This window comes from Pyrgilauda ruficollis, unplaced genomic scaffold (assembly GCF_017590135.1).
Source record: "Pyrgilauda ruficollis isolate IOZ18807 unplaced genomic scaffold, ASM1759013v1 scaffold20, whole genome shotgun sequence".
NCBI classification, from domain to species: domain Eukaryota; kingdom Metazoa; phylum Chordata; class Aves; order Passeriformes; family Passeridae; genus Pyrgilauda; species Pyrgilauda ruficollis.
The window spans coordinates 6,141,466-6,161,589 of NW_024519207.1; the positions used below are offsets into that span (position 1 = coordinate 6,141,466).

General features: G+C 35.8%; 1 protein-coding gene across 1 annotated transcript in view; it reads left to right on the forward strand.

The window, feature by feature from the left end:
• The window catches only part of VWA8 (von Willebrand factor A domain containing 8), a 181,970-nt gene that overhangs the window by 75,477 nt on the left and 86,369 nt on the right, over positions 1–20,124 (forward strand). The window contains exon 21 of the mRNA XM_041466938.1: positions 9,783–9,859. Within this exon, the coding sequence (XP_041322872.1) occupies positions 9,783–9,859 (77 nt within the window). The remainder of the gene's footprint in view (positions 1–9,782; positions 9,860–20,124) is intronic.

Below are 20,124 nucleotides of genomic sequence, written 5' to 3' on the forward strand. Positions count from 1 at the left end.
GACCAGTCCTCTGGGGAGCCTGTTCCAGTGCCCAAACACCCTCTGGGTGAAAAACCTTTTTCTGATGTCCAATCTAAACCTCTCCTGACATAGTAATAGCTGTATGTAACATCATTAGCATTAAAATCTTCAATCAATGGCTTTGGTTATCCTTCTTGACTATGTATCAAACCACTGCTTTAAAATCTCCAGTGGTAGGTAAGAGGTGTACACTTCAGTAGCATAGCAATCCTATGGATAGCTAAATATTAGTTTTCTCTAAAAGAGTAATAGATTTGTATAGTTCTTTGACTAGTATCTTTGCTGATCAGTACTTCATTGTTGAAGTTGGATTTTCCCCCTAAAAGTAATACCCCTTTAGTTTAGCTGTCCCTCAGCAAGGATACAATCATTTTTTTAGCAGATGTGTCTCTTTTTCTTTTGCAATAGTCTGTAGAACATGTCTAACACAAAGCACTAACAATTTAACCAATATGGCAATGAATAAAAAATGTTAATTATTATTAATATGCATATATTGAAGTATAGTCTCAGCTGTTTAGCATCCTTGTTATCAACTTGAATTTACAAAGATGGTTTATTTGAAACCTCTGTAGACTTTTGATGGATAATGCCAGCTTCTCCAAAAAGTTTAATCTCTTCATAAATAGAAATTGATCTACTTCATAAATGAAACAAGATCTATTTATTGTATTTCATAAACAGTGCGGTCTGTGCCTGCTTCCAAGCTGGTATTGGAAATGTTATGTAGTACAGATTGCCTGTAGCAACTGTTGGCAAGGAATGGCAGGAGCAGGCTGAACCACAAGAAAACAGAGGCAGGGACAGAGTCCTTAATGATAACTTTTGCAGTCCGTCAGTGCCAAAGCAAGAGTAGCAGATCTGGGGACAGTAGCCATGGTCACCCAAGTGCTCAGTGGCTGTCAGACAGGTCCATGGTGAATGAAGCTAGTCTGAGACCAAACTGGAAAGTCAAGTCAGCAGGTTCAGGCTGGAATCAGCAAGATACAGGGCCAAGCACAGCATTGCCACAGTGCAGGTTGGGAAGGAACCAAGGAAAGGGCTTGAATGTAAATGCAGCTCCCAAGGCATGGGGGACAAAAGAAACCCCAGCAAAGCAGGAAAACCGTGTCAGAGCTGACCTTCAATACCAACATGTAAAACCCTAGGTGTGGGTAAAGAGCTTGTGTATACCAGTGGTAAATCAGAGCTCTGACACGTGCCTCATTTGACAGAAAAGTTTTGAAGACTATGCAAGTACAATTATTAGGATATAATGGATTTTTCCAGCAGTTATAGTCTCATCTCTAATAATTTGATGCATGTCACATTTTCTTCCATCTTTTGAGTCTCTAATTGAAGACAGCATTAAAAGATTTGACTGAAGTATTGGAACATATTGCTTTCATTCCAGACATCAGCTCAGCTGTACCATTAAGTTGGAAAATTAGTTGATTTGCTGCGCTTTCTCTTTGGCAAATCAGCAATACAGTTGGTTTTGGGTTTTTTTTTTTTAATTACTAACATACTTTTGAGTACTTCCAGGTTTACTCTTTACAAATTTGTTCCACAGTTTTTATGTGTGACTAGAAAAGGCCAACAGGCCTTTTCCTTTCAAAATACTGTTTTTAAGTTTGAAGTGCTGAATTTGCCATTCTGCAGTCTTTTCAGTACCACAGCAATCATTCTTCATTTCTCAGGAATGATCACTAACCACTTAGAAATTCCTTGGCTAATTCCTTAAATATTTTACTGTAAATTTGTGCAGCTTGTGATGAATCATGTTCAAGTAGTTTAAAAGCAACCACATTTCATCAATTGTGCTTTCATGAAGTATGTGTAGATACCTCATTGAAGGTATTAATGTTTTCATCCATTTTTTGTAAAGAAAATTATTTTTAAAAAGTTTTTTTTTTCTGTTCAGTTACTTGTATCAGTTCAGTCTGTATAAGAAGCTGAGGTTTTGTGATGCCTTGATATATACATCAGTGTGTACCTGTGTTTCCCATTTGGAAAAAACAGATAATGATTTTGAGGAGATACAAAGTACTGTTTTGAGTTCCTTTCCCTTAAGTGTCTTAATAGTGAATGAGTGAATCATGGAAATTCAATGTAATAACTGAAAATACAAATTCTTGGAACCTGAGTATTTCAAAACATACGACTAACATCCCTTTGAAAGCTTGTGTCATTTCCTAGATATTTAATTGAGTTGGCATTTACCTTAGGACATAATTTGGTCTTTCAAAACGATGACTGTGTAAGTATCTCCATTCAACTGTGATTTAATGTGCAAGGCTTGACCTGTAGTCTTTCTTTTGGAGTCTGGATTTGTTTTGGTTGGTTGACTAAATGCGGTTTTCCACCTTTGCCTCTTCTATTTGCACAACACATGTACACAGAAAAAGTCCTGTTAGCTTAAGACCTCTTGTCTTTTCAAAGTCTGTAAGTGTGGTTTCTTCTATGACTCTAAGAGCTGACTGATGAGAACCCTTTTACCAAGACTGTTTTCAAGATATAGACTCTATTAGTATCAGTAAATTATAATTAAGTTATCTTGGTGGATGTTAGGGACTGGCTTTCTTAATGAAACTGAGGAGAGTTTGAAGACAAATGTCAGATGCCAACAGATATTTTTAGAAGTACTCAGCTTCTGAAGTAAACTGCTTTACCACACTTCATTCATGTTTGTTCCCTGAGGCTTATTATGGCCCAGGATTTCACAGCATAAATGTTTTACACAAAATATAAATATTTGTTTACAGTGGTTGATGATTTGCTTTGGATATTAACTAGAATGTGTTTCCATTTTGTATACAAACAAACAGGTTTCTTTGAGATCAGTGGATAGATGTGAATTTTCAGCTATGAAGTAGTTTCCAAGTAAAGGGCATGCCAGTGCCTTAAATATGGATTCTGATGTTGCTTCCTGAATGAGCCTGTAGTCTGAGCATGAGTGAATCCATCTATGACCATCTACAGTTTTTCAAAGCACGTGCAAAGCAGCTTCTTCTTTGGCTGAGAGTAAGAAGCTGCATATTACTCTCACGCCAGCCGGCAAAGAACAGCAAGAGCCCCCATTTGTTTCAAGTGTTGCAATGACTGTTTATGTACTCATTAAATATAGGTCTTGCAGTAGCTTTTGAGATTCATGAGACAGACTGGAGTAGTGATTCTGACTACCTAGGAAAATTTTTAGACTGTGTTTTTGTGATATTTTTTCCTGATGGACAATGTGCAGTTTGTGGATTGGGCCACTACTTGCTATCTTTTGCTGTCTCCTTGGATTTTCTTTGCAAGTGCAAGAGAAAGTATGTTAATAAATAGAATTTGCTTATGTGGAAAACCCTGTGGAAATAGCATTGGCTGAAATGATTTTGTCTCACAATTTTAAATGTTAAATATAACATTTCCCAAATTCTTGCATTTGGAGGTTATGTAAATACATGTGTTGGATGCTTTCACCTTTATTAGTCGTAGGTGAGGTCTTGGCAGCCATCATCTGTCTTCGAAGATACCACACATAGTATTTATAGTTACATAGAATCTGTGGCTTTCTGGATAGAGAAGGCTCACAACCCTCTCACTTCTGAATTGTTTTATTGCTGTGAAATTCTAAAACACCCAACAGCATGTTAGGCACAATTGAGGTTATTTTATTTGGCATCACTTTGTTGCCATGAGTTATTGAGTGAGCTATTCAGAAGTAGAATGAAGAATTCTATGAAGGTGCTAAATGTTGTAAATAATCTGAAAGAAACTCTGGCAACACTTGTTAAAAGTGTTGATATTTAACCCACAGCAAGCAGACTATCAGAAATACATGAATTATGAGTACACTGTCCAGCCTGTGAAGGCTATGAGTGTCCTGTGGGTGGACTGGAGCATCTCTCTTACATGGAGAAGTTGACAGAGCAGGACCTGTTTAGCTTGGAGAAGGGATCTTGTCAAATCTTGGGGATCTTGTATACAAATACCTTAAGGGTAGGTGTCAAGACAACAGGGCCCAGTCTTTTTCAGTGGTGCTCAGCAATAGTACAAGGGCATCGGGCACAAACTGAAACACAGGAAGTTCCATCTGAATATGAGGAAAAGCTGCTTTACTGTGAAAGTGAAAGACCACTGGAACGTGCTGCTCAGAGAGGCCATGAAGTCTCCTTCCCTGGAGATTCTCAAAATGCAATCCTCCTGAATGCAATCCTGTACAACCTGCTGTAGGTGAACCTGCTTTAGCGGGGTAGTTGGACTAGATCTCCAGAGTTCCTTTCAACCCCAACTATTCTGTGATTAAAAGGACTTAGAAATGTAATGGCATTCTGGTACATTTGCTAATATATTTCCCTGACAGAATGTAATTTCATCCTTTCTGCTGCCTTTCTTTAACTGGGAGATCAACTTACATGAATTCTTGGGCTCACACTAGGAATTTACTTTATTCTTGAAGAATTTAGTAGGACAAATGATTGAGTCTTTCTTAAAGATTTTTTAAATGACATGCTTGATTAGATGTTTTCTTCTAATATAATATTTTTATACCTAACTCATTGTGAAATTGAATTAAGTACAAACTGAGAATGTCATAATATCAGTCATCAAAAAACTTGAAATAGCAAATGCTTGGCATTTCAACTTTTCTAGAAATAAGTCTTGTTTTCCTGCTTAAACTTGTTTAAAAATAGACAGTTTCCTCTGCAAGTCAAGAATGTACTATCCTAAACCAATTTTTTATTATTATTGTGAGCATGAAGAAACTGAGCTCCAAATGAACTAAATTGGGCCAAATACTATGATATTTCTTGTCTAGGGAATTAGGTATGACAGTTGTGGAAAACTTGGAAAATATTCTCTTTGACTTGGTACAGTCAGTGTGTACACATACAAGAATAGGCATGCTTTTTAAATGTGTCTCTGCTTACAGTATTGCTTTCTGCCTTTACACATTAAACTGAAGAACCAGAATTAAAAAAGAAACAATGAATTTATTTTTCTTTTGGATATTTCTTCTCACAGATTGTTTCCATCATAAACTTCTCATATGCTTCTCTCCATTGGACCACAGTTGTCTTACCCCACTGGAAATGCAATGATTGTATTTAGCGTGACAGGGCTCTGGCTCTACTTAAAGTCTGAAAAAGGCATAAACTCTACAACGTTGTCTAGAACTGCAGTCAGAAATGTATCCAAAGCATTCCAATAATGATTCCCATCAAGGAATTAAGTTGATTCTTACAGTGAAATTTTCTTCTTTTGCTGTCACTATAATTTTGGTGTGCCCCAGATAATAAACTTGTATTTAAAAAAAAATGAGATATTAAACCACAGAACACTTCCTTTTGTAACTGATAAATATGTAAATTGCATCTTACAAGATGCAATTTACAAGAATAAGAGTTAAAATCACCACTGCTTTTGTATTTAAATTTGTTGCTAACATTCAAGAAAGGTAACTGTGATAGGGTCAATTGCAGTGGTCCTCTGGTAGCAATGTCTAGGGTCTGCTGGTGGCACACCTTCTGCAGTTATTAAAATGCGTTATTCACATTTGTTCCAAGCAAGGCTTCTCAACACCTGGAGTGTGTGAAATAATTCTGCATAAGTACTGTGAGTTGCTTTGCTGATAATAGTTCATTTTTTCAGAAAGCCAGAGACACATCCTTTGGTCTAAAAATCGCCTCCTCAGCCCTAATTGCTTCAGCAATACATGCATTGCAAATGTCTTTGTTGACAGAAACACTAAAGCTGTGGGCATGAAAGGTGTTTGGTGCCAGACCCAGGGTTAGAAACAGAGCATTGTGAAAAGTGTTTTCATTTTCTTTATATTCGTTGTTCAGCAAAAAGTTTCTGTGATAATGATAATGCAACACTTTCTGTGACATTAGAAACTGAGAACTCTGACATGAGGGCTCTGTGTACTAGAATTAACTCAAATTTGTCTTTCATTCTCTAATAATGCAATTTTAAAATTAATTATAAAATGAAACTTCTTGAGGAGAAAAAGCGATAAATTGCGTTTTTACCAGTTTCAACATTTGTTTCATTCTTTTGTAATGAAACAGGTGCTCTGATATGGAGAAGGTATGGTTGCAGTGTTTCAGCTGAAGGGCAGTACTGAAGAGCACAACATGGCAACCTCTTCAGCTGATTCAGTATAAGCTGCAAATCATTTAAAAGAAAATAAAAATGAGACAGCCTGGTTTAGTTTTTTTGGGGTTTTCTTTTGTTGTGGTGGTTTTTTTTTGGTTTTTTTTTTTTTTTTTGGGGTTTTTTTTGCTAAGAGGCAGACTGTTAATTTCAAAAACTTGGATCCTGTTCCTTTTATACTATAACTTTGTCTTTATTTGGGCTGTGCAGGGGACAAATTTCAGTTGTCAGTTCTGCATCCTGAATTGCAAAATGTCTCCTGGGACTTATAACAACCTTGTTTATATTTGAAACTGCAGCTTCTGCTAGGAAATGAAGCCATTTCATCTTTGGTAGCAAGTGTTTACAGTGTCAGTTAGAAGGATTTTTAACTAAGGAATTATTTTGCTGTCTAATTGCATAATTTCTTGTTTGTTATTCATTAGTGCAGATATTTACTTCCCATTTTTCTATTTCAGTTGTCCCATATGTCTGATGGAGTAAAAATTGTTTAATATTTGCTTTCTGAAGTATTTTTATTCTGTTCAGCTGAAACATCAACACAGATGTTCTTTTCTCTCTAATTAGCATATGTTTATATTTCTGTTAAATTAAGGAACTGCAACAGTGTGTATATAAATAGCACACAGCAAGTGTTAATGACAAACTGGCTTGTCCTCTGAACGTTACCTTAGCCTGCAATAATTGCAAAATTATATGAGATTAGGTTCTGAATCCAATCCAAGTTCTGCTCAGTCTTTTAGTATGTTCATATGAAAGGTAGTTCAGTTTATTCCTGTTTAAATAGTTTACTGCTAGCTGTGTGTGTGTCCAGAAATCTGGCTTGGTCTTTGGCAGTCAGGGCAAAGGAGGGTGACTTTGTTGCCATTTGTGTAATTTCTTGTTTCTTGGGTGCCTGTAACTAGAGTTGGTTTGGTTTTTATTTTTCCAAAATGAGCTAGCGTTTTCCACATTTCTTATTCACCTGAAGACTACTACACATATTCTTTATCCCATGGGGGTAAGGTGAATTTGGAACAAGCCTGCTCTTTTTGGCCTTTCACTAATGCATGCTGCTTAAGGAACAAACTCATGCAAACTCTTGTTTTTTGGAGTTTCTTAATGGTGCACTAGAGCCTTCTGAATATCTTTGGTCTCTTCCTTCCTTTCTATTATATTGTGACTTCTCAGTGGAGTAGTTAAGACCTAGAGGAATCGTAACTTGTCATGAAGTAGGAATGCAGAGGGATTGGGAGAATTTTGCTGCAGCTACTGTTGCCAACCAAAGATTTTATGTGGTACACCACAGCCTCTGTGAAAGCACACAATGTACCCTCTGAAGCAGTTCAGTCTAGAAGTTAGGCAATGTTAACTTGTTTATAATAGCTAAAATCTGGTGGGAATGCCTTTTGGCTTTTAAATACTGCATGCACCTTTTAAAAAATATATGATGTTCTGAAATTGAAGTATACTTAAATAAAAGGAAATATGCGGAGAGTGTGGCAAGATGCACAGATAAAAATGAAGAAGGGTGAGATGTGGTCACGGCACAACTCCCATTGACTTCACTGGGTTACTTTGGTGACTGTAGTTTGTTGTTTTTTTTTTTTAGTTAGAGTAGCCACTTTGTATAATATTAAGGATGTTTTACATTGATTCAGTATGTTGATATATTTCATCATCTTTGTACTTGCCACAGCTGGCTGGAGTCCCACTCTGCACTGAAACAGGATACGCAATCTGCTTGGGATTGGTGCAGAAACTGTGTGCAGACATCTGCCAGCCATCTTCAGCTCTCTTAGGAAAGGAAGCTGCTTTCAGCATGGGTGTTTTGTGCTTGACATTAGAAATATTCCTGTTTATTCACCCATTTATGATCTGACTGAAAGTAGCAGGAAACATATGTGAATAAAACTGTCTGTCCACTAGGGGATTCTTAGCCTGTTTCTGGTTACTTTTAATGTCACTGTTAAAGTTTCTGAACTTGAATATTTCCCCCCAAATGGGTATGCCCTATAAGTTCCTGCAAGAACCTGTGAGCAGAATTTCATCCCCTTTCACAGGAGTGGAGAGCTGTTTCAGGTGACAGTTTTCAGAAACTATTGTGAAAGGTGTTAAGTGTGTTGCAGCTTCTTATTACACCTCTGTAAAACTGTAGATTCTTCTGAAGAAGATTCATGAGGAGGCGTGTGGCAGAGCTCTAACAGAGCTGGCTCTTCTGTGTGGGAGTCAAGTCTGCAGTAGAATATAGGTAGTTCTATTTTTGTCTCCTCTGCAGTATTTTTTCCTCTGCTCTCATGGTGAGAACTCTCCTTCTGTAATTTCATTATACATGTGTGATTCTCCATTCTTACAAATGTAGTCAGAGGAGAGACTGTGGTCCCATTTTAAGAAGCTTAAACAGTTTGCTATTCTGCAGCTGGCAGTTACCATCACTCAGCTAGAACTTACAGTCATAAATGTCATAACTTGCAGCTCTGAAGGCTCCTATTCTTTTTCAGTGCCAAGTGAAACAGATTAGTGAAACTCAGATTGGTTTAATCTAATCTCTTTAATCTTTCTTTGGGTTATATTTATCTTCTTTACACTGGTGTGGACTACTAGATGCATTCATGCTGTCAGGGTGAGAATCTCAGCAGAGGGATAGTGTCTTGTTAAACAGCTTTTGGCTGGTCTATGATTGAGCTTTTCTTTCTGCTGTTTCCTTTTTCTTTGCAACCTGTAGCACTCTCACTGGCATTCTGAGCTTCCTGCAGCCACTCCTTGCAGGAGGGATAAGAATTTTTGCATGTGAGCTGTCACCTTGGTCTGCATCTACATTACCATTTCAGACCAGACCTAGAATGTACTTTTGAAGGCTATTTCCTTACTGCAGTTCAGTACATACTCAGGATGAGAGTGAAGTGGGTGTTCCCCAGCAGCCCACCTAATTCGTGCTCTTTGATAACTCCTTCCCTGGGACTAGGTTAGACCTGGACTGAAATATCAGTTCATAAAACGCTTTTATAGCACGGACCAGGGTGTTGGCAGCACCTAATTCACTGTCATCATTTCCCACAGCTTGCTGATGCAAACATCCTTCAACAGAGTTACAGATCAGTTTTATCTCCAGCTGAATTCTGATTCCATCTGGCTCTCTTTTTGTAACTTCAGTCGAATGTGATCAGCAAGTATTTTGTAACACACAAGGCTGTGCCCAAATTCCATCTGATAGTTACAGGATGTGTCCTATGACCACCAAGAATTAACTTTGCCTATTAAGTGCAAGACAACTTCCTAGCATTGACATTGCAATACCTTTGTGAACTAAAAAAGCTGGAAAAACTTGTGTTAATTAAAGGATGCATAGCATGTGACATAAGTCTAGGGACACAATCCTATTTCTGGTTATTTCTAGTAAGAGATAAGTATTTTGTATATATACAAAATAAATATTTTGTAAATATTTTGCAAATATAAAATAAATATTTTGTATAGATATAAAATAAAATACATGTAATCAACTTGTGTTCAGAATTTTCTGAAATAGATTGAAGTTGTATTTACCTATGAAGGCATATGGAGAGTATTTTAACCATTTTGGCAAGTTATCTTTTCTGTCTTTATAACTCTTAAATATGTACATCTGTATTATGTCTTAATATTATATTTGTTTACTGCAGGGAGTTGGGAAAAACAAGGTTGTTGACAGATTCCTTCACCTTTTAAACAGACCCAGAGAATATTTACAGCTGCATAGGTAAGAATGTGTTAGATTTCCATAATTTTTTGTTTTAATCAAATTTCTCATGCTATTAAAACTCATGTTTCTGAAATTAATGTGTTTTTACTGTGTGAACAAAGGCCCCCTAAGCAGCACACAGACCACAAGAACGTGTCTGGCAGAGGCAATAAGCTGACAGATTGAGGAGTGGGTACAAAAATGTGATGCAATCATCTTGTTTGATACATGAGGAAGTAGAAGTGTGCTGATGCTAAACTTTGTTCAAGAAACAAGTTCTATTTTGCTGTCATTTCTGGAAAGATTTCCCTAGCATGAAGTATTTTATGAGGGAAAAGTTGTTTGAATATATCACTCATCAGACAAGAAACATTCTACATAGTAAAGGTTTTTTGACTTTTTTCCTTTGGCACTCCTGCTAAGTGCATGTATTTCTTTCTCACCCATAAGAGTTTGGATTAGAAAATTACATCATAAGCTAAAAGTCAGACTTCAAGACAACAACCCAACTGAAAACAATTCAAAAGCTGAAATAATAGGAAATTATCTGCCTGCTTTTTATAACATGCACTTGAAACTCATAAATGCAAATAAAGAATAAATATGTCTAGAAGGCTCATTTTCAATTGAACTGAATCCTATTTCAGATTTGTTCCTAATCTTTATCTCTTTGTCTTCAACTTCCTAGCTCCATCACCCTGTCTCTTTCCATAATCACTGTTTTTTAAATAGTGCTAATGGAAATGTCGATCTTTGGTATTTTGCCCATTAACAACATAGTCTCTGTAACACTTTCTCTCTCACTTTCTCACCCAGATTTTTGTCTTCAAACGTCTTATACTTGTATTCCTGATACTTGGGTAGCTCTATCTCATTACTTTTCTACTGCTGTTTTCCTTTATACTACTTTTTCTAGACTTCTATCACTTCTATATGAAATACTGCTTTTGTGACCTCCTGCTTTCAGCTTTGTGTTAACTTTCCTGCTTGGAACAGCTACCCACTTTGTCTGGATAAAATACACTGTGATTTTTGCAAATCCCAATTATGTCACAAAGTACTGCACTATTTCTGTCCTTTTGTGTGTTCTCCAGTGATGAAGCAGAACAGTGTTTGATATGAATTCATATAGCTCAGGAGAACATTGTATGAGCACCATGTTTGGGGTTTTCATGCAGCTGTAGAATGTATAAATTACAGCATGCTAGTTGAGACATGACTAGGAAGAAAAATGTGCATTTATTGTCTTGCCAGTACAGTGTTCTACAGTCTCTATAGCGTACTGCTTATGATTACAGGGGTTTGGAGAGACGTTGAAGTAGAAAATGAAGCAGAAAATGATGAGCAGTCCTAAGCAATTATACAAAAATAATTTGTGAATATAGCAAAATCAGAAATTTCTATTTCCTGGGTAGTATTTTGAAATGCTATGTGAAGAACTCAGTCTATATAATATTTTGGTTATACTTTACAGGGTGTTTAAACAAGGATTAGAGTATTGTTAGTGCACTCTTCTGGATTCAAAACAAAGTAAGAGCAAGTTTACAAAAAACCCAAACAGTTTCTAGTAAGCTTTTACATACTTTGTGGGGGAGATTCAGTCAGTAGTTTATGGCATAGATGTACTTTATTAGAAAATATCCTACAATGTGCACTTCATCTTTAATAACCCTCTATGTTTCTTCAGATTTCCTAGCTAGCTACCATAAGTACCTTTAAGCATTCTAAGGGAAGTATTTCTAAATATAATGCTTTTAACAGTGCTTGTATACCTGAATTACAGGTCTTGACAAGTTCGTTAGGGTGGGGTTTTTGTTGGTTTGGGGCTTTTTTACAGTCTTGATGAAAGAGTGTAAGGAATTCTGCTATTCTAACTCTACATATGTTCAATGACATTCAAGCAGGGAGCATTTACTTTAGAGGCAATAAGCTATTACCAGGAGTAATTTTAAAATCTCACATTTTATATCTTGTACTTCAAGAGGATGAGAGGAGATAAAAGGCAGAAAAAGGGACACCTGTATTTGCTTGCTCTGCAACTGATTCACATGGGAAGGGTCAGCCTGACCTAAAGGTTTTGATTGCTTATGGAGGCTATAAATCCTTTCTCTTAACATTTCCTATAGCATCTCATTGAGAAGTTTTATATTCTTGCAATTTTTAAGTTTTATCAATCATTTCAATACCAAAAGCAGAAAATCCTAATGGAAGGAAGCTGCAATTAGATTCAGTAATGACAGAAATTAAGAAAAATGTGTGCTTATGAATTTTTCAAAAAGTTGACTGCTTTCTCTTGCATACTTTGTAATATTAGCAGCTGATCAGGAGTTGACCAGCTCTCTCATTGCATTAATTGTGGGGTTATGGAAAGAGGCAATATGGCATAGGCTCAGCACAGCCTCTTCCTCAGACTGCACTTATGCAGCATTTTGCTGCTTTTCTGTGTTAAGGAAGAATTTCCATCTGCCAGGATTTCCCTCTCCCTCCTTTCCTACAAGAGTAAGTTTCAGCAGAGAAATCCCAAATTTTCTTTACCCTCCTAGTATGGTTGTCTCCATTTTGTTCACCCGGGACAATGGCTACGTGTTACAGTATAAACAAAAGCTTTATTTTGTCTAGTATCAAAGAACTTTTAACAGTTCTTATAGAAATTAAACATGTACTGATTTTACAGGCAGTAACTAAGAAACTATACTAGCTAGCTGTAAGAAAATTTTATGTTCTTCAAGCTAATGTAATAAGTATTTGTGTTGCTCCTAAATTAATGTACTCTGGAAAACCTCATTATTTTATGAACCTTCTGTTACTACTTTTGCTGTCTCTCCTGTGAGTGATGTGGAAAGAATTTTCCAGTGGTTCTACACAAAAATCTGAAGTTAAATTTGGTAGACTAATTTAGTATTTTATTAAATCAGGGAAATAATTTTAATGGAAACTGATAATCATAGAATCATGGAATGTGCTGAGTTGGAAGGGAATCACTAGGATCCTCAAAGTCCAGCTGCTGGCCCTACACAGGACCAAGAGTCACACCATGTGCCTGAGAGCATCATCCAAATGCTTCTTGAACTCAGGCACGCTGTGACCACTTTCATGAGGAAGCTGTTCCAGTGCCCAACCACCCTTTGGGTGAAGAAACTTTTTCTAATATCCAAACTAAACCTCCCTTGACAGAGCTTCCTGGGGTCACCAGTCACCACAGAGAAGAGTTAAGTGCGTGCTCCTCTGCTTCCCCTCATGATGATACCTTGCTTTATTATTCTTTATTGTATATTTATGTTTCATTATATTGTGCTTTTTTTATTCCCTCATGATGTCTTGCTTAGAATTTCAAAATCTCTAAAACCAAAAAGATTCCACAGAAATAAGAAAAAAAAAGTAAAACTTTAGAGAAGACTCAGGGAAAAAAATATGCCCTGTTAAGATTGTAAAATTGTTCTTAGCACTGATGAGAGCAATAGATAAGTATAAAACTGTGAGCTTCCAGCTCTCCTACATAAAAATGTCAGAAGAAAGTGTCATGGACTCTAAATTGTTGTCTCCTTTGATATGATCAAAGAAAAAAGAGATTAATTTTACTTCTCTTATCATCAAATTGCTAACTAATTTTACACAAAGAATGATTTTGCTGGAGCAAGATGTTCTTTATCTGTCATTTAAACATTTAAGTTTGCTTCTATTTGGAATTAAGAGATACTCTCAAGCTGTTTTTTATATTTCAATTAGAATTATTTCTCCTCCTTGAAATTACTGTTTTTGTGATGACTATATGTACAGAACTGCAGCATTTATCCTTCTGTTTTCAAGCTTGATTGAAATCAAGCTTGATTTATTGTTCCAGTTTGGGGATTTTGGAAGGGTTTTTTTTTTGTTTGTTTGTTTGGGGTTTTTTTTTTGGTTTTGTGGGGACTTTGGGGATGGTGAAAAGACTTTTGATAGAAAGTTTCCTAAAAGCCTAGGTTCTGACTAGGAAGGTTTAAACTTTAATGACACAATTTTTATGGTAGTTTCTGGAGTTTTTTGAAGTCATATGTTGTTATCTGATCTTAGCTTTCATCAAAATACACTGCTATGCTTTATACAAAAGCATAAAAAATAAAATAAATATTTAAATATAGTTTATTCTCATATACTAATTTAGGCAGCTTAAAACAACTGGAAAAAAATATTGGGGAGAACAAGACCTGGGAAAGCTGTCACCACTGTTTTGCTGGTGTTAGATTTGCTTTAAGTCACATAGCCAAAAAGAGCTACTGGTAACATGAAATCTCTGAAATTACCATCTGCCATCATGAATTGTGCTCTTAATTGCTCTGATAGCAAACAAAAACCTCTCTGTCTTGATAATGCCTTTACAAAAAGTTAATTGCAGAACATCTGTGTTCTAAGAAACGTGTTTGTTAGGTTCAGGAAGGCATGAAGTTCATTTTTGTATGTCAAAACATTTTCTTTAAAGTTGTGTACATTGTGCTCCTTGATTTTTTGAGATATTCAAAATCTGGATGCTGGACACTGTCTTGGGTACCTTGACTCTACATGGCCCTCTTTAGCAGAGGGGTTGGACTAGATGACCTCCAGAGGTGCCTTCCAACCTCAACCATTCTGATTCTGTCATTTAGCAATTTCTGCAAGGTAGCAGCTGGATGACCCCTAGCTCTTGTTCTAGATATGTTGTAGTAATGTTGTAGTCTTAAAAAAAAAAAAAAAAAAAAAAAAAGTTAAAATGAGTTTATCTTAGCTTCATAAAATCTTATAATCCAGCAGTGGTTGTTGAATGGGAGGGAAGCCATTTGCATCCTTAGGTGATGCTCAAATGTGTTAGTAGGAACAGTAGTTAAAGTTGTGAGAATTAAGAAACAGCTTCAGACTCAACATTGTTTCCAGAATTTGGTAATTAGATCTCGAATTTACCAAATTTACCAAATTAAATCTAGAATTTACCAAATTTACAATTAAATTTGGTAAATTCTAGATAATTTATTTATTGTTATGATACACATGTAAATAAAGAGTGGTTGTTAAGCAGAAGTTTCTCAGTTATGTTTCCAGCTTCATGCTGTGTCAGTGACAGATTAGCTGTAGCAAATGCAAAATTTGGAGCCCACAATCTCCTCTGCCAGCTGTCTATCACAGACATTCCTCTATACAATTAGAAGTGATCAGGAGTAAAGAGTGCTGATCCTTTTCTGTTGTGATCGGAACTTGGTAACTCTTGGCTAGTGGGAGAACTGGATCCCTCCTCTGAGCCACTACAGATGTAGCCACTGAAGTCCAATAAGTAAAGCTAGCCAACTTCAACTCTAATGTTTTCAGTGTATAGATCTGCATAAGAACGTCACCATCACTTACAGAAGTAAAGCTTTTGATGTGTAGACTGCAGTGTAATCTACATCAATAATTTATTGATGGCTGTGAATGGATTTTCTGCTGCTCAGTGAATCTGCAGATGTGAAATTATTAGTTTCGTTCCATTGTTCTCCTTCTGTGTATCAAGAAAATAATCTTCTAGGAAATTATTTTGTTGTGAAAAAAGATAATATGAATCTTCATAGAGTCATATAACAAAAAGAGGGAATGTTTTTTAGTGTGTGAGGGTTGTTCTCTATGAAGTCAAGAATATTAGAACAGCTTGTAAATATGATGCGATGCCTTTTCTTGAAATAGAGAATGTAGGAAGTTTTCTTGTTTAGCTTTTGATAAAACAGGTTTACCCCTAAATTAGCCATGTTAAGTCTTAGTTCTCCATTTGATATCTTTTTCTTACAAGCTGAGATAACTTATTTTTCTAAGTGTTTACATATACACTACAGCCATTTATCTTTGTTGTAAATGTGATGTTTGACACTGTCAATGGAATACTAACTACTATTGAAATTCTGTTTTGTATCTGATGGTCTTACTATTCTCTTTCAAGGCATTACTACCTTGTTCTATGTGTCCCAATGCATTTCCTTACAAAGAATTTGCTGAAAACATCTCGATTTGATATCACATCTTCCTGTCAGAGCTACTATATTTATGTGACTGATGATTGGAAAGTGTGATACAGGATTCATTTTAAAAATCTACTGCATTTTGTGTTATGCCTTTTCTAGTTCCCTAATAAATTACAGTAATCTGATGATCTTTTTCCAAAACTTACCTGAGTTTGCATATGTTATCCTTTTCAAAACAAACATAATTTTGCTGTGATCTTTAACAATCCAATTAATGGGGAGTTTGAGGTAGGAAAATGAGCTTATGGTGTCCCTACAAGCAATGCTTACTACAAACTGTGCATTAATCTTTAGATCTTAATTTTCTTTCCCTCTTTTTCAGCACATGTAATAAGTATAAAATCTAATTATCTGTTTCCCTTATTGAGATAATTTAAAACTACCCTTTCAGCTTTATTGACTTCAGATTTTTTAAATTCTAATTAAAAAAGCTGTTTCAGCTTTTTTTTTAAACCTGCTGTTTACAGGCAGATACTAGAATTATATTGTACTTGTTCTCAAAGTTACGTTTGATTATCATCTCTTGAAAGAATATGGGACCACATGAAATAACTTAAATGCTGATACAGCTCTGCAGGTCTGTTTTTAAAAATGAACAATTTAAAAATGAACAGTCTCTGTAGTGCGCTATTGAAAGTGTTCTATAGCTGCACTGGTTTATTTCAGTTGAACACAGCAAAGGTGGGGGAGATGATATGTTGTGTTTTTGTTTGTTGGCAGCCACAAAACAAAAGTCTAGGTAATTTTTCCTCATGATTCATGAGTCATTAATGTTTAGATTATTTTCTTTTAATATTGTACTTTATAGTGTGTGCTTTATTCTTTATGTAGCTCATGTTTGGAAATGAGTAATAAGATGACATATTTTTGTCATGAAGATTTATGTTGTGAAGCACTGAGTGCATTGACTATATAATAGGTGTCTTTATGGTTTTTTACTTGTTTTTTACCTGTTTTCTTAAATACATGTTCAGCCAATACAGAGTTGCTATGCAAAGCTTACAAGATTTCATTCCAGCCGATGGTCTCTGTTTCCAATGTTAGCTTTTCATAAACTGGCTGATTAGCTCTGCTATTGTCAGATTCCAGGTGCTGCTTCCAGAAAGCTACTTTGTCTTTTTTGTAGGAATTAAATTGAGCTTTAATATCCTGGTGCATGGCTGTTACAGAGAAATTGTTCAGGTTAGAAGACCCTGTTGTTTCATTTTCCTCTAAAGCTGAAGTAAGAGTTTCTCACTGTTTACTCAATTAAACGTATTCTTACAAGCAATAAGGGGAGCTACAGGGTGTCATGTTTCCCCATTTATGGATTTTACAATTAGGGTGAGTGAATTTTGCTTCTTGTTTTGGCAGATGGATCACATACAAGTAATTGTGTAACTACAGATTTAAGCATATAACATGAATTAAACATAATTCCCTTTGACCTTTTTTCTGCCACCTGCAGTCCTACTGAGTAATGAGTACCTTTATAGTGAAAATAATTTCTTGCATTTTAAACAAACTTATGTCCTGCTGAGTAGCTGTAACAGCCTAGCAGGAAAAAAAAGGTGGATTTAATTATCAGTTCATACAGATAAGTCAAAAAGCCTTTACAGGGTCATTTTTAACAGAGCAATGAGACATCTGGTTGGCTTTTCAGATATTTCAGAATTACCTAAACATAGCAGTCAGATCATGAAATGCAATGGCTCTATGATGGGTTGACTAAAGAAATTAATTTCTAAATGTCAAAATCGTGCAGATTGATTCTTTGTGTTGGGATTGCCTGCTCTTCATCAGGATAATCCATGAGTGGATTAACTGACCAATTAACAGCTTCAAATGGCTTTGGACTAATTATTTTTCAAATACTCTTTCAAATTAGGTCACAGCAGATGGGTATATTCATGTCTGATTGACATGTAATTGAGAATAAATACCTATCTATGTGCATGGGTATTTAGATAAGAGATGCCTCACAGAAATGAAGAAGAATTTCTAGAGTATACACTGTTACATCTCTGATTTTTCCTTTCAACTATCATAAGGTTTTGTGCGGTGAATCAGAAGAAGGCCAAACCTGAGCTTGGTTTATGTCACCTTGTTACCATGAGCAGGGACCCCTAGAACACAAGGTTGCCTTGCACAAATAATCTCTTACCCTTTTAGCCTCAGTGTAAGTACATACAGAAGCCAGGACTGTATTCTTCTGCACTTGTCAAGATGGAGTCGTTCCAGGGAATGTGAGTGTTTGTGATGTTAGCTGGGGCCCTGACACTGTGTCCTGTTTTAGGGCATAAGCCTTCCTGGGGACTCAAATCTTAAATTACAGCATTGGAACGCCTTTTCTTAAACTAGAGGATAACAACTCTCTGAGATTGATGGAAATTTCTCCTGACACAGTTCGTAGTTGTTCTCCAGAAGGAAGGCATGGCTGTCAGTGAAACAGAAACTGTCACAGCAGTATCTTCAAGTCAGTCTGCAGACCTCAGAAATAGCTGTCTTTAGGGTAAATAATGCAGCAGTAGCAAAAAATAAAAAAAAAAGACAGCGATATGAGCTAATAAAAAACATGAGAAGAATTCTCAGAAGTCTTACTATGAATTGAGTGGTCCTGTCAGAGGAGTTGCTATATTTCAGTAGTAAATATGTCTTCTCTTTCTTTTCTCTTTTTTCTTTTTAAATGGAGCACTTTTGAGAATGGCTTCCTTGATAAAAGTAAAAGTACATTCTTAGGAAAGACATTAGTGAGCTTTTCGTATTTTTCTTTTACAGTCAGGTGAAGACAAAATCAGTTCAGTTCAGTAAGATGACAGTATGTCAGATAGTTTTTCTTACTCTACATTCCTACATTCCTGCTTCTTTGTGTCAGACCTATTTTCATTGCTGAATGTGATGAAATTGGGAGGTTTTGGTATTCGTGTCTTTGCTAGAGCCTGTTAGTTGTTATTATTAAGGTGCTGTTATTACTAAGTGAAAGTGAATTGGAGGTTTTAGTTCCTTTACTGTGGGAATTTTGAGTACCAGACATATTTTGCATTTAGGAAATGCTGCTATCTATGTTGTTCAAAACTATTTCAGACTTAGTGTGTTTTTATTTTTCTATATTTCAGTGCCTTTACATTTATGTAATTCATTGCAAAGTAGGAATTTAAGGAAAAACTCTAAGGGGACAGTTTATTTTTAGCCATTCTTTATGGTGTTTGGGTCATGGTAGGTTTCTGAAGAACAGAAATTAATGATATGTAAGTGTATAGCATATGATTCTGAAAGGAAAATAATATTGATCTGTCATAACCCTTGTAAAATCATTCATACATGTCTGAATGTAATAGCCTAAGAAAATACAGGAGTTTCACATACACTTAAATTATCAAGCCAATTGAATTAATATTTGACTTACATTTAACTTCTTTAATACATTGCAAATCCCCCAATGTATTTCCTTAGATACTAAGGCCGACTGTCAACAAAGCAGAAGAAAGATAAAATAAGAAAAAAATTAGAAGATAGATTCAGGATGTCAATTTTTATTTTAGTTTGATACCTTCTGTATTTTTTCTGATTATGCTACTTTTGTAATAACACTTAAATGAATAGTAAACTCTTGTAGTGTTTATTTTCCCAAAGAATATGTCAATTCTGTCTTCTCTGAAGAATGAGATCATCCTAAGGATTTGTGTGGGCTGCTGATCATTATGGAATACTAAGCACAATTTGGTATTCCACATTAGGGGGTTGTAAGTAATCTCTGCAGAGCCAGAGGATTAACTCGCTCAGCAAAAGTAAAATACTGTTTCATGTTACAGTAAAACATCATTTGATATTTTTGTCTTTTCTTGTGTCCACCACACATCACTAGAGATCTTCATTTCCTGATGTGTTTTGTTCACTTTATTGTTTTTCATTCATTATCTCCTAAGTGCAAGTTTATGATCTGTAAAGCATCCTGTAATTCACCGTCCTTTACATTATTCTTGGTCTATGCTATCCTTGGGTTCTCTCATTTTCTCACCTTTCTATTACTTTAAAGAGATCACAGTTATAATTTGACAAATTCTTCCCCTTTTTACCTTGTAATAATTCCTCAGAACGTTTTTCCTTGAGTTATTTCTGACTAATTAGTACCTGTGACTGTGACTCTAGCATTTGGTGTGCGCATTTTAAAATTCTTCTGCATCTGCAACTGTATAGGCTTGAACCAGAAATGTTAACTGATAGTGGAGGTAGGCTGATACATACATTCTGAGAATTTAGTCCCTAAATAATGTCTGTTCAAGAAACAAAAATCATTGGTTTGTTGTT